Source organism: Denticeps clupeoides, chromosome 1 (assembly GCF_900700375.1).
Source record: "Denticeps clupeoides chromosome 1, fDenClu1.1, whole genome shotgun sequence".
Lineage (NCBI taxonomy): Eukaryota > Metazoa > Chordata > Actinopteri > Clupeiformes > Denticipitidae > Denticeps > Denticeps clupeoides.
Genome location: NC_041707.1, coordinates 31,506,678 through 31,534,377, shown reverse-complemented (window position 1 = coordinate 31,534,377; position 27,700 = coordinate 31,506,678). Strand labels below are relative to the sequence as shown.

General features: G+C 43.9%; 1 protein-coding gene across 2 annotated transcripts in view; it reads right to left on the bottom strand.

Annotated features, from left to right (window-relative positions):
• pcnx1 (pecanex 1) overlaps positions 1 to 26,869 on the bottom strand; it is a 38,979-nt gene extending 12,110 nt beyond the window's left edge. Inside the window, exons 1-19 of one of the 2 annotated variants that reach the window (XM_028973023.1) lie at positions 26,474 to 26,869; positions 21,983 to 22,197; positions 18,959 to 19,064; positions 17,033 to 17,069; positions 16,203 to 16,271; positions 13,364 to 15,073; positions 10,956 to 11,085; positions 6,565 to 6,755; positions 3,638 to 3,731; positions 3,491 to 3,548; positions 2,888 to 3,099; positions 2,490 to 2,643; positions 1,946 to 1,978; positions 1,457 to 1,628; positions 1,172 to 1,282; positions 944 to 1,035; positions 647 to 756; positions 453 to 558; positions 149 to 241 (exon numbers count right to left, since the gene is read on the bottom strand). In XM_028973023.1, coding sequence (XP_028828856.1) covers positions 149 to 241; positions 453 to 558; positions 647 to 756; positions 944 to 1,035; positions 1,172 to 1,282; positions 1,457 to 1,628; positions 1,946 to 1,978; positions 2,490 to 2,643; positions 2,888 to 3,099; positions 3,491 to 3,548; positions 3,638 to 3,731; positions 6,565 to 6,755; positions 10,956 to 11,085; positions 13,364 to 15,073; positions 16,203 to 16,271; positions 17,033 to 17,069; positions 18,959 to 19,064; positions 21,983 to 22,197; positions 26,474 to 26,626 — 3,846 coding nt within the window. In that variant the 5' untranslated portion in view covers positions 26,627 to 26,869. The remainder of the gene's footprint in view (positions 1 to 148; positions 242 to 452; positions 559 to 646; positions 757 to 943; positions 1,036 to 1,171; positions 1,283 to 1,456; positions 1,629 to 1,945; positions 1,979 to 2,489; positions 2,644 to 2,887; positions 3,100 to 3,490; positions 3,549 to 3,637; positions 3,732 to 6,564; positions 6,756 to 10,955; positions 11,086 to 13,363; positions 15,074 to 16,202; positions 16,272 to 17,032; positions 17,070 to 18,958; positions 19,065 to 21,982; positions 22,198 to 26,473) is intronic. The other variant, XM_028973032.1, reaches the window with a different exon arrangement.
• Between the last annotated feature and the right edge of the window lie 831 nt (positions 26,870 to 27,700).

The window sequence follows — 27,700 nt, the reverse complement described above, 5'->3', positions numbered from 1 at the left end:
CAAGTGATTCTAAGCATGAATATGTAAGACCTGTTGAATATGTTGATTGTGTAAAAGGGAGGGAAAGACTGGAGGAGATAAAGAGAGGAAGGTGAGTTGTAACATGCTCTGGCAAAACTATTAAACTTGTATGTGTGTGATTGCTCACCTGCAAAGCAATGAATACAGTGCTGACATGGATGGCAAAGAAGAGAACAGCGATGAGAATACACACAATCAGATCAGACTGCAGCCGTTCATTCTGAAAGACAAAAAATAAATAAATTTATCCCTGTTCATGCTGCATTAAAAATACATACATACATACATACATACATACATACATACATACATACATACATACATACATATAGTAATACTGTTGCAATCTAGAATCAAATAATTATTTTTGGTAAAATGTAATACATTTACATTAAATACAGTTGTGTGTGGGTGGGTGTGTATGTTCATACCACAGAGTTCCTTAGTTTTTCAGGCAGAGGGTCGTGCACCTCACTCAGAGGGTCCTCTGGGTTCTTTTCCTTGACATTTGGGAACAGCTTTGACTGTATCAGAGACCTGCGCACAAATAAAAACAGGTTTGACAGAAAACCACTTCATTAACACACATTTGATTAAAAAAAAACACACACTTTCTCACACTCACATAAGGACACAGGGGTCACCACTTTGGCGGCTCAGGTGATAGGACACGGCCACCAGCAGCCCACAGAACACAGAGAAAAGCACAGGGATGTGCTCAGCATCCCATGACTCCTGTAACACACAGGGATGTGTATATTGTATACTATACAATCAAATATTATGCTGCAGAATCATGTTGTTAGTGGGGAAAGTAAATGGAACAATTATTTGAATGAATTAAATCAGTACCTTAGCTAATACATGACAATATTAAAAAATAAGACGTTTGCACAGTACTAATGCAACTCAGTTTTGTCACCTTCAGGGAACCGTAGCAGAGCCCATACAGCATTGCAATGGTAACAAGGCTTCGCAGGATGCTGTAGAGTGCGGACAGGAGACTGGTGCAGGCTGGACAGAAACACATGTCAATGCGATCAGTGGTGTGTAGTGCTGTGGTGTAGTGTGGGGGAAAAGTTGTGTGCTTCGGGTGTTTTCGTTTCAGTGTGTTAGATTGCATTTAATTTGTAGAGTGGGTGAGACTCACCATTTCCTCCAAACAGGTGGATGTCGAGCTGCTCAAACAGGTACATGATGAAGGTGTTCACTTGAGGCAGCAGCCCCACAAAAAAGATGAAAGGAAAACAGAGAGTAAAGACTGAAAATGTGAGCAAAAGTGGTGGAGAAGGGACAAAAGAGAGAGAGAGAGAACAAAATTCAAAGTACAATCACAGTTACAATCCCACTTAATAAAACCTCCATGAGAGCATGTGTGTGTGTGTGTGTGTGTGTGTGTGTGTGTGTGTGTGTGTGTGTGTGTGTTTAAGCTCACCGATGACGAGGTCTCGAACGTTACTGAAAAGTAACGAGCTGGTGATGACTACTCCATAAAGGCTAAAGTGGGCGGAGCCCAAAAATTCACTACTATGGTGCAGAACCCAAATCAAGCCACAGCACAGACAGAAATACACAGGCCTGCTGTAGGCTATGATGCGGTTATGGCCCTGAAGAGACAGAGAGAGAGAGAAAGAACCAAGATGGGAGAAGAGACAAAGAAAATCTCCTAAGCTTTATTAAGTGCTTGTTAATAAGGAAAGACACACTTGAGTGTGTGAAAGAGGGGGAAGAGTGGGACATTCTCCCTCTAACTCAAAAAGCCACAGATTGTCACTATATTTAAAGTTCATACCATGTCCTTACACAACGCAACACAAATCAAGGTGTAAAACCACACGGTGGGCTGAGGTTCAAGTATACACAGCTGGTTACAGGCAAATTACAGGCAAAGTGAGCGAGAAAAGAGAGGATGTGAGATACGTACATGTCGCGGTGATGAGGAGTCAGGTTGAACGCTCTGAAATGTGGAAGAAAAGTTCTGTTAATGCAGCAGTGCGATTGTGTGCATGTGCCAGAGTACAATAAAATTCTAAATCAGCAGCCTTGTAAACCTACTTCAGTCCAACAACCTCAGTCTGCCAAAAGAGCCTACTGTGAAGTGCAGTTTAAAATGTAGAGATTCTAACTAGACTTGGAAATAATGTATGAATAATGAATATTAATACATTTTTAGATAAATAACCCAAAGTTACACCCTTGTTGAGAAGGTGTATTAGTAATCACTCACAAATAAAGAAGCTAAGATGAAACAAACTTTAATCTAAAGTAAGATGATCCATTATTAGTCCCACAAGTGGGAAATTTACATAATCATGGCAGAAGGTGGAAAGTACAGGATAAGAGCAGCAAAAATAAATAGCACAAAGACTATGACAACAGTATAACATGCATATGAGTTGCCAGTTGATCAAATGAACTTAAAGGTTCTATTGACCTGATCACCCTCTGTGTGTGTTTTTTTTTTTTACCTTCAACAATGAGTACTGGCAGCTGGCAATAACAAGGCAAAACTGAAAGACCCAGATGTCAGTGAAGAACCCCTGAACCAGAAGCAAAGATCCCAGAAAGGCCACAAGAACTGCCAGAACTATGGCTAGAATGTTCTCCAGGACCTCGCGGTTCCTATAACAGCAAAACACAACAAGTCCTTAATGACCTTAGACACAACACAGTTTTCTCCACAGCAGTTAGCCACCATCCCACAAATTAATTCTACTACTCATTCTATTCCATTTACGTATCTAGCAATTTGTTTTTTTATGCAAATTCATTAAAGGCTGTCTGGATATTGCAGCAGAGCAGGATATAATTAATGATAGAGTTGTTAAATGTATTTGAATGAATGTGACTTATGTGAGCAGCATACCTGTCGAACAGGGCAAGCAGCGTCAGTCGGTCGAAGTGCAGGCCGACCCACAGGTGTGGCAGCAGCCAGAATCGGTAGTACTGTTTGGCCTTGTGGGCTGCTGCAGCAGTGTGGGACTGGCCCAGCGGGGCCTCCTGCAACTCAGGACTCAGATCCACGTCCTGCTGCTCCAGCAGGTCTGGGTCCATGGTCAGAAGTCTATTCAAACGGATCTGCACAAACCACACAAATAAATGTCATATATACACAGGCAATTACATAAAACACCAAAAATACGACACACCTCTGAATTACTGAAATCAGGTTCACCTTAAATTTATGGATTAAGTGTCTTGATCAGTGACACAATGGTAGTAAAGTGGCATTTCAACTGGTGCTACTACCATCCTACCTTGCCATGCAGTTTCCACTAACAAACATTTAGTACACCTAAATGAGCTCAGTGACTTCAAGCATAGGGACATTTGAAAGACCGGAATTTATTTTCCACCCTTTACAAGAATATCACAATTGCACTCTATTGTACTGAGTCGACAGTATCATTGTTATCAATATTCTAGATATAATGGGATTTTGCATAGAAATGCAAAGAAACACACTTACTAGGTCATGCGGGTAGAAGCGAACTGAGGTAGAACTGGAAAGGTGGGAATCTGTGTCCCTGTAGGAAAGTGACACCCGGTAGCATCAGCAAGTACTCCTCTCTCATGACACTGAACCAGTATGAGAAACACAAAGCCCAGGACTTACCAGATGTTGTTGGAGGCTCGTCGGGTCGCGGGTTCAAAGTTCACAAGGGACATGTCACAGCCCCCGACCTCATACAACGGAGGAGTGAGCTTTCCTGAAATTATAAATCATATGAATCATTCACAGGCTCACGAAGATAGAAATAAATAATCTATAAAAACAAAAATTCACAAGAAAAAAATATTTACAGGAAACCAAACCAAAACTAGCACCACACAACACATCCAAATGTTTCTCCCACTGCAGCTCTGAGCTAAAATCTGCTTGAAACACAACAGACCACCTCTACATACACAAGGTGGTGAGAAATATACTACCAGCTTAGGGCCGTTCAGAAACGCCCTACTTTTTGATGGAAATTACATTTAATTGATCCAAAATACTGTCCAGACATTTTAGAGACGATGGCTTGTATAGAATGGAATATGTGAACAAATATAGTAAGACCCATTCTCTGCAACAATTACTCTCATGTTCTCATGTCCTATGTGATGGTGGAAGGGGAATCACTGAAAATATGTTCACCACACAGTCTTCACGTTTAGCTGGAAACATTAACACTAGTTGACATTCTACTGATCCCATTTGAATAGAAATATAAGTATTTTTGAATACCAAGAGATTAATCTCAGACCTCACACAGCACTTGGCATCCAAGCTGTTATGTGCCCAAAGCAAACACTTAACACTGAAATCTATGTAGATTTTCAGACTGAGCAATCAGGCACTTCTCAGCCCTGGTGTGGCAATAGCAGTCAAATGTAAGCCATTGATGATTTTATTAAAAGGCATGCACACAAGGTTTAGGGACCAATTGGAAGATTTCATAGCCAAATTCTTTGCCAGGAGCAAAGAATACAAAACCAGGTTCCTTGATATCTTATACTAATCAGTAATAAGAATTAAGAGGTCATAATGATAACCATATTCAGCAGTGCAATGCTGGGAAATTAATATATTGTTTATCAGTCCCATAGAATACCAGACATACCAATTCACTAATTCCATTGCATTAAACCCTACAAATGTTTTTGAACTGTACATAATCAGAGAAAAGCTCACATGCAGCTCAAACAAGGCACATTGTGCATGTACTCACAAAAATAGATAATTGCACATCTACATGCACACAAGGCACTGCTAAAAACTCATAAATGCATAAAATCCATAAATGCTTGAAGTAAACAGACAGTATTTGGGTTGATCTGTAATTACAAAATCCACAAACTTATCTTATGATTGTTCAACCGGTACCAATACTGCATGGGCCGAACTGCAAATAGTCACCTACAGCTACAGTCTACAGCCAACAGGAGCTTTAAGTGAAAGTCGCCTCATACCATGATGTTGTTAAAAGTAAACAGAGGGTCAGAGGGCAGTGAGCATCAACACTGCTAAAAGCCTGAACAGTTCCATTGGAAAAAAGCCAGGCATGTAAACATGCAGACACCACAACACTAAAGGCCACAGGGCAGTGATGAAAGACTTAATTCAACAACTACATTTTGGTGAAAAATGTGACAACAGCTAAATAATAAAGTAGCCTTGAATGGAGAAAGTGAATGATAATCATGGTGTAAATACATGTTCTAAATAAATAACAGTATTGACAAGGACTGTCCCCCTGGAGTTTCTTGAGACCCAATGGTAGCAAGTGGGGTTTCAAGCAGAGCCATAATCGGAAGGTTGCCAGTTTGAATACGGAACCGCCATGGTGCCACTAAGCAAAGTACTCTGACCACTTTTTCATGGGTGGTAGTAAGCTAGTGGCTCGCATATGAACCAGAAGACCCAGGTTCAAATCCCACTTAATACCATGGTGTCCCTGAGCAAGACAGTTAACCCTGAGTGTCTCCAGGGGGGCTGTCCCTGTCACTACTGATTGTAAATCGCTCTGGATAAGTAAATGTAACCTTCATAGGAGAGTGTGTTCTCCACTAGGCTACAAACACAGTTGCCTCAAAAGTGTTCACAGGGAGTCCTGAGCCTCCTGAGTCTCACTGCATAGAAGCTCAGGATGCACAGGGTCAATGGCCTCCCTCACTCATCAAGAATTCCTCTTAAAAACACATCTCCGTCCAACACACAAGTTTCCACAGTAGATACTTGCAAACTACTTCAGACGTGATGCCCATGATCGTGCTACAAAACACAATTACTCACTTAACCACTTTGATAAAGACTCCGGGGGACATTTAGATGTGTTGTATAAAACACAGAGCATGAGGAATTTTCACAACATGTCAGATTCTTTAATCTGTTATACTGAATTCTTAAATGCAAAGTGCTTCCAATCTATCTGCAAAATAGGTTTGTCGTTGACGTGGTCTCAAGACGTCTATAACAGTGATCTTGTTCATGATGTCCAATAAGCACCCATGAACAAGAGGTAGTACAAGTAAAGAGGGAAACAGCGCAGCAGAAGATGTGTGGATGAAATGCTGGTGCTATGGTCATTAAAAGGGTGGTTAGGCAGTTCCTCTTTCCAAAACACAGATAACTAACAGTCATTTCCAGGTTTTATCGGTTTATTGCTGTACTTGATGTGACATTAGCGGACACTCCCCATGCACTACAACTGTTATAAAGCCACAGAAACATTGTCACTCAACTTATCTGCAGGGCAGGCCACTATATTACAACCCCATGTATGATATGTCATGTCTGATGGAAAAAAAAATCACCAGTTTGAATATGCTGTATATGTGAATATGATTTATTTTCAGCCTTCATTGCCCACACATATTCACCAAACATATATTCATTCATCATAAATGATGGAATGTTCGACTTCAAGTGTCTTCCAACAGAAGACAAGAAAATCAAGTGACTGAAAAGTGACTGAAAGATAAAACCCAAAATCTGTCATGCTTGGGCCCCCCTTCCCTTATTCTCTCCATCTCTCCTCCATCTGCCTGCTCCCTCACCGAACTCATCCTGGAGGCTGGTGTTGCCTACGGTGGAGGCCTTGTCCTGAGAACATTCCAGATGCGTGCTTCCATTCCTGGCCAGCAGGGAGGCGCTCGCGCTCAGCACGGTGACCTGGGAGGGGGTGCGGGAGGGCTGACCTTTGACCTGGGAAGATGGCTGGGAGGCCTGGCTGAGGGCCTCCTGCAGACTGCCGCAGAGCAGGGAGGGAGAGGGAGAGAGGTTGAGTGTAACAGTAGGGAGAGAACGTAAGTTCACAATAACAAACAGGCGGGGGTACACCACAGACCACACATTAAGTGGACTAGCAGCATATACACTAAACAGTATGATTCAGGCTGCAGAACAGCATGATGAAATGGCAGGAGAGAAACAGGGCCGGGTTCAGTTACAGGGCAAAGATGGAATGTTGTGATGTGACAGTGTGAAGGACTGGTTAGATATTTAAAAAAAATAAAACAAAAAAAAAATGCTCTAGTGGTGCTGTTCAAAAGTAAGGAGAGGAAAAATGTATCGTAACCATATACTGTACAACTAGAGAGGCAGGGAGAAAGATAGATGAAGCAAAATGAAGGACAGGGAGAAACCTGATAGTAGAAAATCAGGGGTGTGAGCGGGAAACAGGGACATGAGAGGAGGCGAGGAAGTGGTCTCAGATTTCAGAGCAGACCACTAAAGCAGTTAAAAAAAGGTAAAAATACATGTTTTCTCGGTAGCCTATACATGCTATATATGTTGCCAGGGTTACAGGTCTAGTGAAATCATATCGGTAAGGTTTCCAGATTAAGGAATTGGATATGCACAACAAATAAATACATTAATAAAATATGGGTGAGTGGAAAGCTTCTGCGATGGGCTGGCACGCCGCCCTGGGTGAATAACCACCCTGAATCCAATGTCAAGACATGGGCCCTCGGTGGAATTTATTTTGAGAATTGAGCAGATCTTCTAGATGATTTTTTTTGCCATCTTGCCAGCCTTGCCAATACATCACAGATTCAGTGTGGGATATTCCCATTGCTGTCAATGTTGCCAGTAGTCACATAAACAATGACTCACAACACACAGACCCTGTGTGTAAGAGAGCAGATGGCAAAGCACGGGCAAGTGTCTCTAGGTTTTATACTGCTTCTCTGGGGTCAGGCATTCGCTGGAAGAATCCGAACCTTTCACATGAGCTGTCTATTGATTCGGCTGGTACAAAACATCAGCATGGGATGATCTTGCTCTCTCTCTCAGACGTTTCTTGCCATTAGAGCAAGTGAGTTAGTTGCACAGGTTTGGCACACGATGTCCATATTTAGATAAGGCGTTGTTTTTTGTGGAACCCGCTTTCCTAACGCAATACATGATACACCAGGCATTTAAGTGCGCCTCATTAAGTCCAGTAGTTCCATCTCTGTCCTCACCGATGTGGTTTCTCTACTTTTGTTGAGAGAATACTGTGGTGCTCTGTGGTCAACCATGACTACCTGTTGCTCACCAACTCCACTCAGCTTTCCCAGGCCAGAGAAAGGTCATTGGGTCTGGATCAAAAGACATGTAGAGACAACATCCTCTACTTTTCCACTTTAGTTTCAAGTCAGATTCTTGACCCTTGAACTTGGAGAAAGAGTAATATTCTCTGGGGCACTTCACAGCTTCACAAGGGTTTAGAGAGTTTCGCTGCAATTTGAAGAATATTGTGCAAGTACCCAAAAACGAACGGAATGTATATGGATACGGATGCAATACATGAGTTATTTGCATAAGTAGCTCACAAGTATATTTCTGGCTTAAGGGTGCTTTCATATGGGAAGTGATATCCATTCGCCAGCTATATTAACCATTAACAGCAAATGCCAGCAAAAAAAAAAAAAAAAAGCAGCTCTCTGACCCATCCACCAAACTCATGGTTAAACACATCCTCTGGTTTTCAGTTGAGAGTAGTCCTTACAATGTGCAAGATATACAGGAGCAAAGTTCCCTTCTTTAGAAAGAGTATTGCTCTCTGGTGACATCACATAGCTGACACATAGATCGCCAGTCTTGCATTTCCATCGTGAAAGTCTTGAGGCAAAATCAGTGACCGGTGCTTCACATTGAATATTCATGTTGCTTCCCATTTGATAATGCAACACTTGGCAATTCCCACTTCAGACAGTTTCACTTTCTCAGGTAGAGGTTGTCCACCCTCCCGCAGAACTGTGATGCCTTCGTACCTTCCTGGCCTGAGATTAAATGTGGTATCAAATGAGACGTTTCATTCTTTCCATATTAGATGTTGGAGAGAGGCCATTTTAGATGGTCATACCGGCATTTTCAGAACATCACCTGAGCTGCACTCCCCGTCTTCTCCACTTTCGGTCAGAACACCACAATCACCAGAATCTGCTTTGACCAGTTTAGGCCTGTAAGAGCCCCATGACATGGTCTGAAATGGGTAATGAGCACTCAAGCCTATGGCACACTTGGTCTGTGTCTGCCTCCTGGGCCATTTTCAGGAAAGGGCCAGTGTGGGATATCTGTGCAGCTACTGGTTATGGTCCATTAGGGAGCTATTCTGTCGATGTGTTGTACCAGCTAAATCAACAGCTAGTAACTGTGAGATATTGCACTGGTCCCAATAGTACAGGAATGGGGCATCATATTGCTACACTCCTGAACAGCAGTGTAGAAAATCATGGTTCTCTGCTTGGGGAACACTGCCGCAATAAAGGATCATTTTGGAGATGCTTACAGCCAACACGGACCAGGACAACAATAAAAGCGAAGGCTGACTGAGGAAATTATTATTTAGCAGTCAGTTTACCTCACAACTATTTTTACACTCCTGTCCTTTTTTGATAAACACCATTTTGTTTCAAATTTGAAATTTTCATGCAACAAGTAACAACCACATCATGGCATGAGAGTAATCAAGTAGCACAATGTGAGCAGAAAATGTTATAAAATTACTCACTGTCTACTTGGCCCAAGGACAAAGAGACTGAACATTAACATAGTGGTTAATATTCATACAGATCAATTAATTACAGAGTCCTCCAAATCAGGCCCTCAAACCCTAATCCAGTCCAGTCCCAAGGGAATTGAAATTGGTGATTTTATCCATGGGCCAGGATGTAAAAGGCACTGATCTAATAAGTCTGTTTGGAGAGTATCTTGAGCAAACAAAGAACCCGGCTGAGCTGAGCATTTCTGTGGTTTGGCCGAGTCTGTGGTATTGTAAATATGACCTTTTATAGAGTAGGGAAAAAACAGAATGACAAAACTGCAACCTTAGTGGCTTTTCCACCCCTGTCGTTTACACCATTCTAGATGTGTTTTCAGACAGAGATTAATATTTCGCCAAACGGCCAAGCCGGGGAGAACATGCATGAGGCAACAAAGATTGGTACGAAGTTACAAGCTTCGGCCGCATTGCCAAAGAGGAACTTGGATCTCTGTAAGCCTTCGGGGGTTCTCCAAAGGGTTAATTTGACCCCGTTCATTCTTCATGTACAATATTCTCCACCAAATGTTTAATGCTGTTACTCTAGGAGGAGCAGAGGTGGTTTGCAGGGTCCTGGCTCAGCAGTCGTGACAGTCAGCCAACAGAGCACATTCTGTCCTGCCATCAATCGATACTCCCAGAAGGGAGAAGAAAAAGACTGAGTGATATAGATAGTGAGAGCACTAGCACAGTACGAACAAACGTTTATTAAAATGTTAAGAGCATGTAGAGAAGACTTTAGATACGGATTTTACAGCAGCCTGCTAAAAGTACTGAATGTTCCCTTCTCTGTGGCATGCAGATAGTCGGTTTAATTTGAAGAGTTTTCCCCCTTGCAAGGTCGGTTTAATAAACATACTGTAGTCGATCAGAACCACGAGAGGCTGAAAATACGGTGGCTCTGCCTGGAGACTGTCTCCTAAGGGGATCTGGTCAGGGGCTCTGCTAACTGCTGCTTTGTCGCAACTTCCCTTACAAACACACATAAGGTAGATGCAGATTCAACAGTTGATTTTCCAGTGAGGGCACAGACAAAGCCGGGCTTTGAGATGCCAAGGAGCTCAGGAGACACATGCAGAAACAAAGCAGATGGATGGAACAAAAGGAAATTGAAGTGAATTGGAGAAGGGGGGGTCGTTTGATGTACAAAAGGGCAATTCACCAAACTGGAACAGTGAGCAAACAGAGAAGGCTTCCCCATGCAAAGGACGGATAAATAAATAAATAAAAATACCCACAACTGACCCAAGAACCCAAGTTCTATGATGAGGTGCCTTAAAAATAATTGCAATTTTAATGTGATCCGAAATCAGTTGTTGGGTTTTAATCAGACCTCATGCAACAGAAATGTCAGAAATGGGATGAAAGTGAACCGAGAACGGGGGGCGAAGACTGCATGCTAATTAGAGCCGGTCATACCTGAGGGGGGATCCGATGAGGGAGGTGGGAGGGGTGGGGTTACTCCCCGCGTTGTGTCGCCTGCGTACAGCCTGTCGGCGGAACGTGCTACGCTCGCGCCGAAATGTTACTGTGTCTTCGCTGCCGGGCACTGTGGTGGCGAAAGAGAGGACTGTAGCATGTGGCTTTCACTCAATAAACAGAATATTTTCACAGATGTGTTTTTTTTTTTTTTTTGTATGAATGTTCATTGCCAAGAACTGCAATCACTGTGTGATCTTCAGAGGTAACATGTCCACTGTTCTTGAGATGAATAGCCTCTCCGCTGCTGAGGCAAAGTCTTTAATATAACCACCTACCTACTGAGAACAAAGCCACGCATCAAGCTATTAGTGCCTCCTTACTGAACGGTGCCACGGCTGTGAGATCACCTGCTGCTGTTCGTGCCAAGAGGGCAAGCAGCAGCAGCAACATACAAGTTCTTAAGTTCTGACTACATTTTTGATGGCCACAGAGTATTTGTCAAAAACACCTGCCCACAGGGCTGTTCATTGCCAAGAACTGCAATCACTGTGTGATCTTCAGAGGTAACATGTCCACTGTTCTTGAGATGAATAACCTCTCCGCTGCTGAGGCAAAGTCTTCAATCTAACCTCCTACCTACTGAGAAGTCACACAGTAGAAGATTAGACTTCATTCAGGGCAGGGTTCTGCTGCTGCGAGGCTTTGGAATTCTTCCCGGCATGATAAGATAACACATGCTGATTCCTGGAGGTTATTTTGATGAAAAGCTTACTACTCTGAACCGAGGCAGCCAGGGCTCCTCCACTGAAAAGGCAAGTTCAGACCACACACACCACCTCACGGCAAGCTGTGATGGATGTTTGTAGTCAAATATCGCTTGCATAAACAGCAGCAAATTCCAAAATGATCCCCAACCTGACCTGACATCAACCTACTCAGGAATCTGTTCATCTCATTTTGTCCGGTTTGTAGCCTACAACGGCGAAAGAAAAACTTGCATGAAAAGCCTGCAAAAATGGCCAAATAAACAAACCTTTGATCACTCCATCCATTCAAGGCCTTTAGCCTTCATGTTTATTTCACAGGCAGGCAGGAATGGCCAACTGCATTAGTGATACCAGCGGGCAAAACTAAAGAAAAGCATATTCATTAAAAAGGCAGAAAAACCCACCCAATGCTTCCACACTCTGAGCATCAACCTTGCAAACTCTGCCTTGCCCCTGTTGTCATTAAATCGCCTCAACATACTGCCCTGCCAAGGAGCGTACGATTCCATTAACAAAACGATCAAACGCATTCAGAAATAACTAAATAAATAAAATGGCATTAATGGCCAGGAAACTGCAGTTCTGGGCAACAAAGCTATTAGTGCCTCCTTACTGAGCGGTGCCACGGCTGTGAGATCACCTGCTGCTGTTCGTGCCAAGAGGGCAAGCAGCAGCAGCAACATACAAGTTCTTATGTTCTGACTACATTTTTGATGGCCACCGTGTATTTGTCAAAAACACCTGCCCACAGGGCTGTGCGATATGATGAAATATGTTGGATAATAAAATAAAATTGTCTATCTATTCATATTATGCTGTATCAATAATTTAATGGCATCGCAAAATATGGAAGACAGGCTTCTGGTGTCTTCTGCATACAAATATGGAGGTCCCTTTGGTGGCACCATTAACGATAAGCTGTTGTTTTAGTCTGTTTTTTTTATTGTTAAATAGTAAGCAATGTTCTGCTGCAACAGTTGAAACAGTTACATTAGCAATAATGTTTTGTGTGTTTTATATTTCTCTACATTAATATTAAATATTTTCACTAAAAATTCATTTACTGAATTACAACCTTTTACTTTTGTGTACATCATTTAAAATGTATAATGAAAACATTTCTGTGAGGTCATTACAACATTACAACAACGGTGGGCAGTGATGGACTAGCAGTTAAGGAAGTGGACTCAATCAGAGGGTTGCGGGTTCAAATTCTGAACAGTCATGGTGCCACTGAGGTCCCCAGGTGCTGTGTGGTGTGTATCACAATGACAAAAATATTCACTTTCAACGTATAAACTGTTAATTGAATTAATTGAATTCTAGAAAATTTGCTAGATATTGTAATATATACTGTTACTGTGATATGAGAGTACATTTTTATATCACACAGCCCTACTAGAAATAAATAAAATAAAATGAAAATTAAAAAAAAGCCCTGATAGGGAATCTTGCGGACCACCTCACCAAAAGACAAATTTGATCCATTTTTTCGCTTTTGGAACTACACGCCCATTCAGTGACCAGCACGAGAAACTCCAGGAGATTCTCAACACAACAGAACCAATCCACACATACTAGCACCAAACATCGCTTGCTGGATGAAGTGTGTGTCCGCGGATGTGCGTGTGTATTTACCCCTGGCAACAGCCTCCAGAGCGTCGCTGAGCGCGTGAGAGGGAAGGCTATTTCGGGAGCGTGTGACTGACTCCAGCTGTGAAGCCCTCCCCATGAGACAAGCGGCGTCCAGCACCTCCCCCTCCTTTGCCTCCAGGTCCGACTTGGAGGTGGTGAGCGGGCGTGGTCCCGGTGGGGCTCCCAGGCGATGCGGCTCGTTAAGCTTGTTGAGCTCGTTAAGGCAAGCGGCAGCGGTGCCGCTGTCCAGGCTGAGCACGCGGGCGTGCGTCTTGGCGCTGCCCGAGCCGGCGGTCCTGCGGGAGGTGCGCCGCTTGCCCGCTCGCTCCCGCCCTTCCTTGCAGTCGACTTTGGCGTGCCGGGCCTTCAGTGCGGCGTAACGGCCCTCGGGGGAGGTGCGGGTGGAGCGGGAAGTGTTGGAGGAGGTGGAGGAGGAGTCGGTGCAGAGCTGATGGGAGGAGTGGATGCTGGATGAGCCCCCCAACTCGCTCTGGTCGCTGGAGTCCTCCTCGCACACGCCTCCCCCTGCCCCTCCCCTGGCGAACACCGCGCTCTGCGGCTTGGCCAGGCTGCGTAGGCACGCGGAGTCGCGGTGGCGACTACCATCGAAGCTGCTGGCCCGTTTCTTACCGGTCCGCCGGCGCCCGCTGCTGCCGCGCCCGTTGGAGGCGGACGAGGCCCGGTGGACAAGGGTGATCGATTTAGGACGCACATCATCTCTCATGTTGCGTTCACCCATTTCCACAGTGCCCGCTGCCCCATCCGCGCTAGTCCTCGTGCCAGGGTCTTCCTGGCCAGGGTCGGCACCCTCCGGATTCGGGGCAGCGGTGGGGGAGGAATCTGAGTGAGCCTTGGCAAGGGTGAGCTGGTTGGCGTGGGGGTTTTGGTTGGCCTCGCCGGAAGCTAAGCTAGCGAGGTTGCGGGAGCTGCCACTACTGAGGCTGCCGGTGCGTCCATGCATGTGTGTGGGGACGTGCGCATGGGCGCCCTCTGCCCCCTCGGTGGTGAGGGACAGCAGGCTCTCCACGTGGGTGGAGCTGGTGTGTTCACTGTGGAAGCTGCTCACTGTGCTGTTGGTGTCGTGGTCTGTGCCGCTGCAGTAACTCTCTGTTGAGCCGCTGCTGCGCGTGCTGAGGCTCCGCAGACTGTCCACGCTGCGCTTCGCCCCCACGCACACTGAAGCCTCCGCCCTGTACAGGCCCACCCCGGACACTCCCTCACCAGCCTCTCTGGATACGGACCTCGCCAGTCGCCTGGAGTCCTGGTATCGGCCGCTACACTCCATGCCTGAAGTCGACGGCACTGCGGCCATGGGGTCTGTTTCCGTACCATCTTTGCCTGAGATTGTGTCACGGCTGCCCACCTCCAGCTCACACACAGGGTCCAGACCTCCTCTCCGGGGTGGGGGGTACAGACTGAATTCAGGGAGGGAGGTGTCTGGAGCCGGAAAGGCTGATCCTGCTGAGCTGGAGGTGCGAGGCAGCCCTCTTGGCCTCGAATCTTTCCGGAAGGGCTGGGAAGAGATGCTGGGATGGGGGGTGGTGATTTCTGTGTCACAAGAGGAGCAGAGGGACTGAGAAAAGTGAGGGATTGCACCCAAGGGGTCTGAACCCTCCCTAAGCAAATCTGCTGCACACAGAGAGGCGGAGTGCTGCATGGAGGACAATGATCCGTTGGAGATGAGGCAGTACATCTTTGGGTCTGACATCAGGTCTGTTGGGGAAAAGCAAAAAAAAAATAAAAAAGATGTAACCTATGTTGTAATGCACACTGAGGGCACTATTTCTAAACTGAAGGTTAGTGCAACAGTACATGCTACTGCAACGTCAAAAGGTGTCTGAACCAAGAAAGTCCGTACTCGGGCACAGATCTTCAAACTAACTAACCTTGAAGAAAACAATGTAATGTGACATTTTAATAAACGAAATTGGAGCCGCTTGATTGACAGTTCTCAAGCATGGTACTTCTTATTTATGGGTGATTTACAAAACACTAAGTACCGATAACTACCAAGAGGTTCTTATGTTCATGTTTTATCTATTTATATAAATCCAGAGGCCGCATTCAATGTTACACTGACAAACAAGCCCTATGATTAGTGCACAGCGTTTTGCTTAGCACTAGTACGGTAATCAGAAATAGAACGATAAGCACATGACCTCCGACTGTGGTGTAAATAACTCTCTCGAAAGAAGAGGGGTGTGGTTGAAATCATGGAAAAATAAAAACAAAAGCAATGGAAAGAAAGATAAGTAAAAATATGGGAAGTAAAAGTGAGAAGGTGAAAGTGAGAAACTGTGAAGGAAAGAAAGGAGGTGAGAGACTGAAATAAAATGAATCTGAAAGCCTGGTGTTCTGACATTCGGTTCTAACATTCAACTTTCAAAAGGTGTTTCTTTCTATTAATGCTTTGTTGCTGTAGCACAGAAATTCCCTCAGAGAAGGAACTTATCAGTGGAGGCGAGACTGACATGAGAAACCACAAACCACTAACTGATTATGGTTCTAACTCACACACACACACACACACATTATCTTTGTAAGAACATAGAGAGCTAAATACAAGCATTTGAAAGTGTATTTACCTCAAATGCTAAACTTAAGCTCAGTCAAGATATTTTTCTCATTCAGATATTTTTCAAATCAAAATGTCAATTTTAGTCAAATGTAGGAACCAGCAATGTTGACAATATGAGTGTATATTTATATACAGAAACACTCACCACACTTCCCTTCATGCAGTTCATATAAAATTTAAACCGAGACCAATCGGAAGGTACTCAACCTGAGTGGTGAAGCTACTAATGTGTATATGTGTGTGTGTGTGTGTGTGTGTGTATACCATGTTCCTGGCTGCAGCTCTGTGCCAAACTCAAGCTGATGTCATCTGAGGCCTTCCTCACTTCTCCTCCTACAGAGACAGTGGGATGAGAGGGAGAGAGGTATTCATAAGTTGTCATTTGTTCCCACTTTGGTTTTCATGCTGCCAGCACCTCCCCTGGCCTTCACCACCCAGAGCATGGAGGCATGGAGTCAATTTAACCCTGTTCTTGTCACATGATCTGGCATAATAATTCTGCAAGCCCCCATGTTCATATTTTTACTGTGCAGAAAATTGTGCAGAAATGTGTAAAGTAGCATCCCACAGAACAAAAACTAATGAACATCTCAATAGACCGTTGAATTAAATGCCCCCACCCCCACTATAAACTTTATTTTGGGTTCCCTCAGGATGAGTCAGCAGCTCACAGAAGTGCAGAGTCGCCCTTTTCCTACCAATAATGTATCCCAGCAGGGGATCAGGAGAAGAATCCATCCACAGCCCTCTAAAGTGACCTTTCTCTGCAGTCACACTCTGGGTACAGCCCTCTCTTCACAAGAAACCTTCCCACAAATCTGTGCTCCAGCTGAGTCCTACCACTAAATGCTCAATGATGCCCACATCCCACCGGGCTTGTAGGTGCGACTGCTACAGTGAGTCCTCCTGAGCTGTTTATACCAAAAATCTCACCATACACACAAAAGTAAAAAAAAAATGAATCCTTTCTTCAGCCTTAAGACACATGTGTGTGTTTGTGGCAGGAAACGGTGTGAAACAGGAGTAGGTAAGTACGGCAAGATCTAGCCAGAGGCAGCGCACAGACACAAGCAGATCAGGCAATAGAGTCTCACCTTTGGCTGTGGCGGGTGCCCTATGAGTCGACACAATCTGAGAGAAAAAAAGAGAGAAAAAACAAAATGTGTAACGATTCAAATGTGAAACCAACACAAACCACATTTCAAGTGAAGATGGGTGTCTGCGAGTGTGCCAAAGCTAATGTTATGTAAAGAAAAACAATTGCATTTGCATTTAGCCAGTCTAAGATTTCACAATGTTGTGATCACAACACCTCACCTGAATAAAATGTGACTTTAGCTACTGGAATTAATCATAATGTGATTAATGTCATTTTAAGCTTTTCAATTCATTAAAAAAAAAAAAAAAAAGGACATGCATGCTCTTGCTAATCGGGCATGGCCAATCAGACATCAGCATAAAAATGCCAAACCAAACAGCACTGTACGCAGCCACAGATCAGGCAGATCAGCCAAAAAGCCTACATAATCCTAGAGGGATGTCAAGAACCTTTGCTTGAGGAGGAAAAAAAAAATTATGACTACTCTCCACAATTTTTTTTTAATAAATAGGGTCCTAGGGAGAACTTCCTCTCCACTGAGATCCTTTATTGAGCATTTTAAGTACAAAATAACAGCTACCCAGCATTTGGCATTAGGAACACCATAAGACTGACCGCCCAGACCTGCATGATCATCTCTAGGCACACATCTAAGAGTCAGAGTAATTCGTACATCACACACACACACAAAGGTGGACATGTTTGGCTCCTTGGGAGGAAAAGGGTGGTTCAGATAAATTCTCAGAAATGGTTCCAGATTAGTCTGAGATTAGTCTGAGCAGCTGAAGGCACCGGTGTAGCCACCTCCCATGATGAGAGATGAAAAGAGGCATTCAGTGGAAGTTGATCTGGTTCTCGCCCAGATGGAACATTACATAAAAATTTTAAAACAGGACCATGTGAGGGCAGCACAGACGAACCAAACATCTTGGCCCTCTGTGTTTTAATAAATTATCATTTACTGTAAAATTGAACATTAGGTTACTGGTAGAATTGGGTCCAATCCTCTAGCATCAACTGCCGGAGTGTACTCCTTGAAGGGCTCCCTTACAGATGGTCTAGAATGTGTAGTGCCATGCCATTAAAAAAAAAAAGGTTTATGCCTGGCATTGCCAAACCTACAGCAGACACTACTGCTCTCTGTTCTAATCTGTGGTTCCCAGATGGTGGATTGAGATTGCTTCCAGCTTGCTTCACTCTCTCCAAAGAAACTCTTGAAGACTCATTGAGCAGCGTTTGCTTTTCCATTATTTGTCAGACAAATTAATGTAATGTTTACAAGTAACGGGTCTGATCCTGGTATATGTCATTATATATTAGGTTAGGCCCATCCACAGGTAGTGAATATTTGGTCTGAGGGGAGGACTACAGCTAAAAAGCCATAGGTGTTAAGAGCTCTGAGCCCAAAGAGCAGCGTGACCTAGAACACAGCACCCCAGAGAACTTGCAGATTAGGAACACACAGAAAATGTGTGTGATTTTGTGAGTGTGAGTGTGAGAGAGAGAGAGAGAGAGAGAGAGCGAGAGTGATACCTGTGGAAGCTGAACGGTGTGCATGTGTGTGTGTATGCAAATGAGGTATAAAGTGACACTGACAGACAGACTCATGACAGATGGACAGATAGGCAGGCAGAGAAGATACAGAGGGAGAGGGTTTTACGTAGAGTAAGGTGTGCAGTGCGTGTGTGTGGTGCTCAAAGCCGCTGTCAGCGCTGTTTTATAACAACTGTCTCTCTCTGTTTCAGACAGCAGGACCTAATGCATTTTAGCAGAACGAACAGCAACTTCTTTCAAGCTCATCACAATGAGTTACATTCGCTGCTAAATCTCACACACAACACAAACGCCAATGTCCACACATCCGTACACACTCTTTGTGAGGACATTTGGTTCTGTGTAAGAATCCAGAAGAGGTACACACCTGGTGGCTCGGATCCATCCCTGCATAGGAGTTTCTGGAGCTGCAGTCCACAGGTGGTGTCTCCTCACGAACAAAGTCTGCCATTTCCATACCCCCTCCAGGGTCCCTAAACACACAGACATGTTATCAAGCCTTACAGTAGCCAAGCAACACCATGACACCAGGTAGAATATTTCGGTCAGGTCAGCTGATGATATTTATGACTTAAGTAATATAATACATACACACAAGCACGCACAGACACACACACAGTCTCTGTCTGCTCACACAAATGCAACACAGGATGAATAAGGGAGCATAAGAGAAGCTATAAAAGCTGAGAGAAAGAGAAACCTTCCCTAATTGGATCTGTCTAGACGTCTGTGCCCAGACGTGGAGCACCATACCAGATGTGTCAGGAAGCTGTGCAGCTGCTCAAACATTCGCTCTCTTCTCTCACGATGCCCCTTCTCTCTGTTGTCTTCATGGAGTGAATGAGTCACGCAGGCCTGGTCCACTGTAATTACATTCTACTTACTCAAACCTACAACTAGTCCCCTTTCCAATAAGTGGTGGGTCATCATTACTTGGAATTTTGTCCCTTGCCCAAAGAATAAAAAAAAAAAAAAAAAAAAAAAAGGACATCGAGACCAGACATGATATATTGCTTATCGTGATTCACATTAAATTTGACTCATAAACTGATCAGAAATCAATCTTGATTGAAAACAAATAAAATGAGGTCTTCCAGTGCTGCATGATTACCTGGAGTTCTTTAGTTTAGGAATGAGAAGAGGTTCAGGCATGTCTAGTGTGTGTGAGAAATGGCCTTTTTTAAGCATCATGACTAAAATTTTTGTGTCAGGCATTCCATATACACTGGAGTCAAATGGGTGCAGCTCGACAAACAGATCATAAACAAGTCATATCAGTAACTAAGTGCGTCACCATGTTCATTGTCCCAAGTAGTGATGGGCACAGCAGTTCTTTTAGATGTACTGAATCTTTCGAATCAGTTCACTGAATCACTCAGGCATGGCGGAAGGAGCCTGCCGTCTTCCCGAACTGAGTGTTGTGGCTGTGTTCCAGTGATGAACACCTTTGTAAAAACTAAACTTGTTTATAAGTCATGACGGTTTAAGTGTCCTGTCCTATGGTGTGCTATTTAACAGGTCCATTACAAGGACTGTATAATTCTCGCCAAACACAACTACTACTCTGGTTTATTTTCTTCTCTAATGAAGGTAAAACAAATTCACTATTCCCATTATATAAAAACATTATCAGACCATCAGATTACCTAACATCTTATCTATACTCATCAGCATTCTATAACTCAAATTTCCTTAAATTAAACAGTATTAAACTGTATTTCAAATTATATTGATAACTGTTTTGTCACATTTACATTACATTTACAGCATTTATCAGACGCCCTTATCCAGAGCGACTTACAATCAGTATTACAGGGACAGTCTCCCTGGAGCAATTTAGGGTTAAGTGTCTTGCTCAGGGACACAATGGTAGTAAGTGGGATTCGAACCCGGGTCTTCTGGTTCATAGGCGAGTGTGTTACCCACTAGGCTACTACCACCCTGGTAGTAGCCTACTGTCACCGCATCCAGGCTTTGGAACTCACAATCATAAATTCACTCGCCCTTTCAACCTCACTCACAACCCATCTGTTCAAGTGCACTTAATCTCTCCGAGTCATTTGCTCTGTCTAATTGATTTATAGTATGTATGCCTTTTAATCAAGACTTTTATTCTAGTTTTGCTGTGTGTTGATTGTTGATTGTACGGTGTCCTTGTGTGTCAGAAAGGCACCTATAAATAAAGTGTATTAGTCAGCAAATTGAGCTCAGTGAGAGATCCGTTCACCGAACGTATACCCCCCCCGTACATTCAGTGAAGGATTCACACCGAACATGCACCGTTCTCTTGCAAATTGTCGCAAGGAGAGTCACGCATTTTCTAAAACTGTGGGTTTTATACACTACTTATTACCTGCAGTGTGCTACTGTACATGAGTTGTTGCAGAGGTACTCTTGAACACAACACCAGGGCATGTCACCACACTTCACACCCTGACCATCTGAATGTTCACTGATGTTGACTGCTCATTTAATCACTACGCTGTAATCTGTCACTGCCACACAGGTCATCTATGCACAATGCACTTAGCCACTACCCAATTTATGTTCTCCATAAATATTTGCTTGCATTTTGCACAGTCAAAGCAGAGCAGTTCAGGATACATTTCACTGTGTGTTGTACTATGCACGTATATAAATCTTGAACCCCTCTCTCCCTCAGTCACTCCTGCCTAGTGGCTGCTACAGCTGGTGAGTCTCACTCTCGTCTCATTACTGCCAGTTTAACATTTTAGGTTTGTTTATCTGGAAAATAAATCTGTAAAAAAAAAAAAAAAAAAAAAACCCTCAGAGGAAAATGATTCAGGAGTGTATAATTCACAGAGTGATTTGTTCATTCAGGCATCGCCAACACAGCCCAGGCCATGCGCACAAGTCCCTCCCTCCCTCCCTCCCTCCCTCCAGCAGCTCGCCGGCTGACAGCTTAACTGAACTGAGAAACAAATGAATTACTTGAGAATGTGATTCGGTTCAGTACGTTCCTTTAAATTATTCATTCTTTTAATACTAATTGTGTGTGAACAACGTAACACCAGTCCCAAGCCCATATGTGACGGCATTATCAGGAGAGTTAACAAAGTATTCATGTATTGATTTTGGCACATAGTCACATACTTGACATATTTACTGACCTGGTATGCTGAAAAGCAATAAATGACAGGATACTAACTCTTCAGTTTTAAAAAGAAACACGGGCCATCCTAAAGTTCCCACATGCATCAGTGAAGCTGGGCCACACATGAACCTGTTTCTCTCCTATGAACCACTTTATGTAGATCCTGACCACTGATATGTCACAAGAGCTGTGGTTCTGCAAATGGGGATGACCCAGGCACAATTTTCCCCCAAGCACATGGCACTCGACGCATACGTCTGGCAGCATGTGACTCACCCTGGCTCGTTGCTGTCCTCCTGCCGCGTGGCAGTGCCCTGGTGGATGCCCTCTGTGCCCGCGCCTCCACCCTCGCCGCACCGTGCGTGCCTCTCCACCACCTCCCCCTCGTCCAGTGCGTGGTGCAGGCGGTAGTTCACCGTCTTCAGCAGGAGGAACATAGAGGCGATCACCGCGCAGTAGATGCCTACAATCCCCATGGTGGGTGGCAGAGCCTGTAATACACACATTTCAAGTCAAAATGGTGCCGTTTACTGAAGGAAGAGCTGCATGAGAGATCAACAAGTAATGAACACAAGAAAGAACCATCTCAACATCATACAATAGTGTAAGTGTATAATAGTGTATCAAGCAACTGACAGAGAATCTATTGTGATTTTTCCTTCTGTGATATTATTATTACACTGGAATTCTGTATACGGCTGGTCGTCATTCAAAATTTTGCTTCAAAACGGTTTCATTTCCAAATATATTGGTGACTGCCTTGTGGGAGCCATCCTTGCGGCACTGTCACAAATGCCACTGTTCATTTACTTGCACTTTTATCGTTGGGTACAAAAATGTATGGGCCGGTGCGGCCGCTCAGATATTAACGCCATCATGTCTGTGGGAAATGATCTTTACATATTACTAGGGCTGCACGATTTGGGGAAAAAAAAAAAAAGACATATTGCAATTATTGAGATCAATATTGCGATATGCGATATGATAAAGGACACTTGCTTGTATATCAATGAAAAGTCGCATACAAATTACTAATAGTGAAATGTTTAATTTCAAAATGAAACATACAAACTACTTATAACAACCTGAAATGCCCAGTGCTTTCAAAATACAATATCCTACAAAATTAATCACAAAAAAACTCTTTACATTACTGTCGAACGACAAACCCTGGTAAGGCTAAACAACTGTTTTGATTATATTTGGCCATTATAAAATCCCGTATTATAGTTCTTACATTTAACCAAAACATTGTTTGGAGGCTGACTTGAACACAGGAATGCATAGCGTCGCTAGCTTAACCCAGCTTAGCTAAAATTAAGACTAATAAAACGGGATTTTATAATGGCCAAATATATTCAAAACAATTGTCCAGCCTTACCTATGAAATGTAATCCCCCGGGATCTGGTTTGGAGCGTACAGCGGTTTGTACAGCCCCAAGCAGCACAAGAGTGAGGCATTTTTATGCACTTCTCACCATAGACATGTATATGCTTCACTCCACAGCAGAGCCTACCGCAATATGGCGGCGACGTTGACGTACGATGCAGCTCGTCATGCGGCGTCTACCCATATGTCTATGCGAGTCACGAATCTGAGGTCTCCATTGAACCAAAAGTCATGTGACCAAACACGTCACATTCGACTGAAGTGAGACTTTAGTCAGCTCGCAAACTTTGAGAGAATGAGCGATATGTTGCCGATTCAATCCATGTACTAATCATTTAAATCGCAGCTTTTTGCGCGCATATCGCACAGACTGACATCACTATTGCGATTAGATTAATCGTGCAGCACTACATATTACACAGACAACTTTATACAGTACTGTATACAGTACACACGACATGGACCATGCTAAAAACAGACGCATACAACAGTGATTATTTTTCAGCATTGGTTAAGAATTGCAGTGAAAACAAAGTGGAAGTTGCATTACAGTCATGCAACATAATGAGTCTTGCATGACTGACTAAACCATTGCTGTCGTTGGGAAAGTATTGATACAGTATGGTTACTCTGTGATTCCCACCCAAACACGTAACATGCTCTGTGAGTGTGCACAGCAGTGTGTAGGTACCCCTCTTCATGAGACAGGCGGACTTCTCCCACAACTGGGGCACACTAAAGATAAACCACAATGTGGAACACAAAGTGCTTCACCTAGAAAAACTCCACATCTCCAGTTACTGGCTGCATGGCATTTCTGATAGTCCTGCAACAGCGGAAAAACCAACAAGCAGCCCAGCAGTACACAAACACAGAAGAACAAAAAAAAGCCCCGTCGTAAGGTGAGATCCGACGTGTTCTATCAAGAGAACCGCTGACACAGGTGAACACATATGCTTCACTGCAGGCTACAACACAGAAGCATGGGTAAGCGGCACCTCAGAAGGAAGGGACCACTGAGAGGGCGGTGGCCTCATCGGACGTCTGGTATTATTCTGTTGCACCAGACATTCTACAAGGTTAGGGGAATTCAAATTAAAACATGGCGGCAGGGTAGAACTGAGCATTTAAAGTGCAAAGAACAACAACCTGCTATATTATATTTACATGTATTATATTGCATCACATATCTCAGTATGCAACAATAAAGTAAAGTCCGTTCAAGCGGCTGCCAGCACTGGCCTAGACAGACAGTGGAATCTGGTCTTTTATTCAGTTGTGGGTTATTGGATGTTTTAGCGACCAATCAACGGCCTTACAGATTTGATCAAACACACACACACACACACACACACTTCCGCTCAACAAATAGAGCAGAAACTCAAATCTCCAGTGAGCAGGGACCTCAGCTCAGTGCAGTACTGTGACATGGTTCCCAACTCACAGGAGCTCCAGCAGTAACAGGCCATACTGCGCCTATCAGGCATATCAACATCAAGGTCCAGCGGCCGATGGACCGTCTGAACTCTAAATGCTGACAGTGGATAGTAACGCGTGATTATTCTGACAACATCCACCCCCCCAAAAAGAGACAACTGCAAGTTCTGACACAGTCTAAGAATGAAAATACCTTATTCTGAATGTGTACCTGCACACTGGCTCAGGGAATAAAGTGCAGGATTCATAGCCCCGACATCTACACTTAATCTATGTCTAGCTGCATGGTCGGCGCCTAGGATCACGCAAACATGGTAGGAAGCGGCAGACAGGTTCGGAACTGGGATTTATTATAAAAAAAAAAATAATTAAAAAAAAAAGGAAGGGATCTAACTGAGATGAGAGCAAAAGCGAAGTTAAGAAATGTAACCCTAAGTGCTCCAATAGACTGTTACATATTACTCTACATATTAGAAAACATAAAGCGATATATTAAAAATTACACTGACAGAAATAAATATATATGTAGAATATGAATAATCATTTAAATAAACAGTAAAATGGACGCATTTATGATTATGGAAGTCGTCGAGCGACTTGTGATGATAGCTGAAGTGAGATGTAGAATGTGTGTAGTTGTCCATGTGTGAGGCGTGGCCTGGTTGAGGAGCCTTATACATGCCAAGGAAAACATATCAACCTACATGTTATGTATACAGCCATTAAATTCATATATTATTACAATTGCGGTAGGGTTTTAAATGTATAAATAGCCACCACTGTTGTTAAATCCCCCTCTAAAGTACCTTATTCCACAACATAAATTGACACTTCATCTACTGGGTCCCTTGTTTTTCTTGTGTTTACATACATTTTTTAAGTCACTAGATTGACGCTGTGTAGATCTTATTGAAAAGGCAGATGAGATGTTTGAGCTTTTCCATCTCTGCAGCCTTTGTGAGAGTGGGTCACATGAGATGCAAGTTTTACTCCAAGTGATTCCCACGACTGTCTCAACAACACCCAGGTTTTAGGTTTACAGCCACTGATTCAGTGATCACCAGGAAACCCTGAACTCAACAGACATCCGCTGGGTGATTTGTTTCACACCGAATCAAGGAGGACCAGTGACAGCAGAGGCAAGGGGAGATTTGAACACACAGAAGGCACGAAGACTCGATGTTTGTATTTTTATTTATTTATTTACCACAACGAATCTTGAACTCAGACAAAGAAGCAACAGTGCCGAATCGCGCTGAAGAACAACAGTTACTCACAGACTCGGTTCAAATGGAAGATTCGGATCGTTTGAGCTCCGAACGGCTCTTTTGTTAAGTTCTGCCTCTGGGACTGGGGTATTGTAAATATAACTCACATATGTTATACTTTCGTCTTTATCAACAGTGATTTTAATACCATGGTCATGACACGTGCAAAGTAACGCAGATGACTACGCATAAAACAATAACAGAATGAACACAAGACACAGACACGAAGGTGGTGAACGAATTACAATTATCAACGAGAGAAATTACAGCTAGTAAAAGCAACCATCGAGCAGTACAGAAGATTTTCACATGTACCGTCTGCGTTTTCACCCTGACCAAACTGGTCGGTGTTTTTATCCGAAGATGACCCCCGACCGGACATCTATCAAAGTCTTCCGGACAAAACGCCCGCATTGTCAGCTCGGAAACCAAGTTAGACTGTGTTTTATATGCGAGTTGGGATTCTCCTGTCCAACGTTACTGTTGTTCTGTTACAGAGCGAAAGGGGGATAATGCTGACTCGTTCACCGAGAAAGAACCGGCTCCATCCGCTCACTAAATGAGCCGTTCGTTTGCCAACGGCGCACACGGGCTCGTAGCGCGACCGTCGTCAGCAAAATAACGGGGCAACAACACGGCCGTGAAAATAAAGACACACGACACAGCGCTTACCATATACAGGGTGAAGGGGAAACACAGCAGGAAGAGCCAGATGTAGAGGTGGAAGGCGTTGACAAACGTATTCTGGTGGGGGTCGTAGTACCATCCGCCAGTGACTGAAGCCCAGACCCCCTGCCTCAGGATCTGTAGGGTTTGGGAGCCCATGTTTAACCCCCTTCTCGAGTCCGCACACCGAGAACCGAGCCGAACAGGGGCGAGACGGACGCTAGCCGCCCCGAGACGCGGTGCGAGACAGCGGCGCGTTTTCAGACCCCGGCCTGAAAATCCCCGCTGCGGCCATCTTCTCGGCGAGCCGCTGGCAGAGAGCGCGGAGAAGAGTCCGCTCGGTCCTCCACCGGAGAGGCTTTCTATCCCGCCACGCCCTGCGCGCAGCTTCTGACTCCAGACCCAGCTGGCAAAGGATGGCAAGAGGGCTGTCCGCGGCGACGGGGTCCGGACGCCTTTATCTAGCGCCCCCAGCGGTGACAGCATGCAACAGGGTCGTGCAGTCTTTTACGCACCTTCTATTTAAAAGAACTTACGTTTACCCTGAAATAAAAAAAATATATAAAAAGAAAAAACAAAGTGACATAGTAATCCTTCATCTAATTTATTTTGTTTTATTGTTACCATGTCTGTAACTGTGATGTTCTCTGTTTAACAGATCACATGTCACGAAATCCACGTATCTGTTCATTTCAGCAGTGACAAAACTGAGAAACATTCTGTTGAGGGGTTTCACACAGTATTAGAGTCAACATCTCCATTTCAATGCCTTCAATACAGGTCACATAGAATTAACGTCATCCTGATCAAACCCCCTCCTGGGCAGAGTAAAGGAAAAGTCAACAGTTTGCAAAATCAATTGAACTTGGGTCTGTTTAATTGTGGTCTGACGTTACGGAGCAAATTCTGCCCCACCTGCAGTGAATGTAGAGGGAATATTTTACTCCATGTTTGTGTGTCTGCATCAGGAACAGGAAAGAAACACAGATGGAGTACATCGGTACATGAAATGGTGAAAATAAGCAGTGTCATGATATAGCAGAATCAGCCATAGCCTGGTTACACTGGTTCTGGCCTTTGAATGTGATACATTTCCAAAAATAAACTGATTACTTCACATCAAACACAGTGTCATTGAAATATAACTCAAAGTCAGTCACACTTCTGTGAAATCAAACTGTCCACTTAGGATGCAACACACATCAATTTCACGTGCTGTTGTGCAAATGGAAT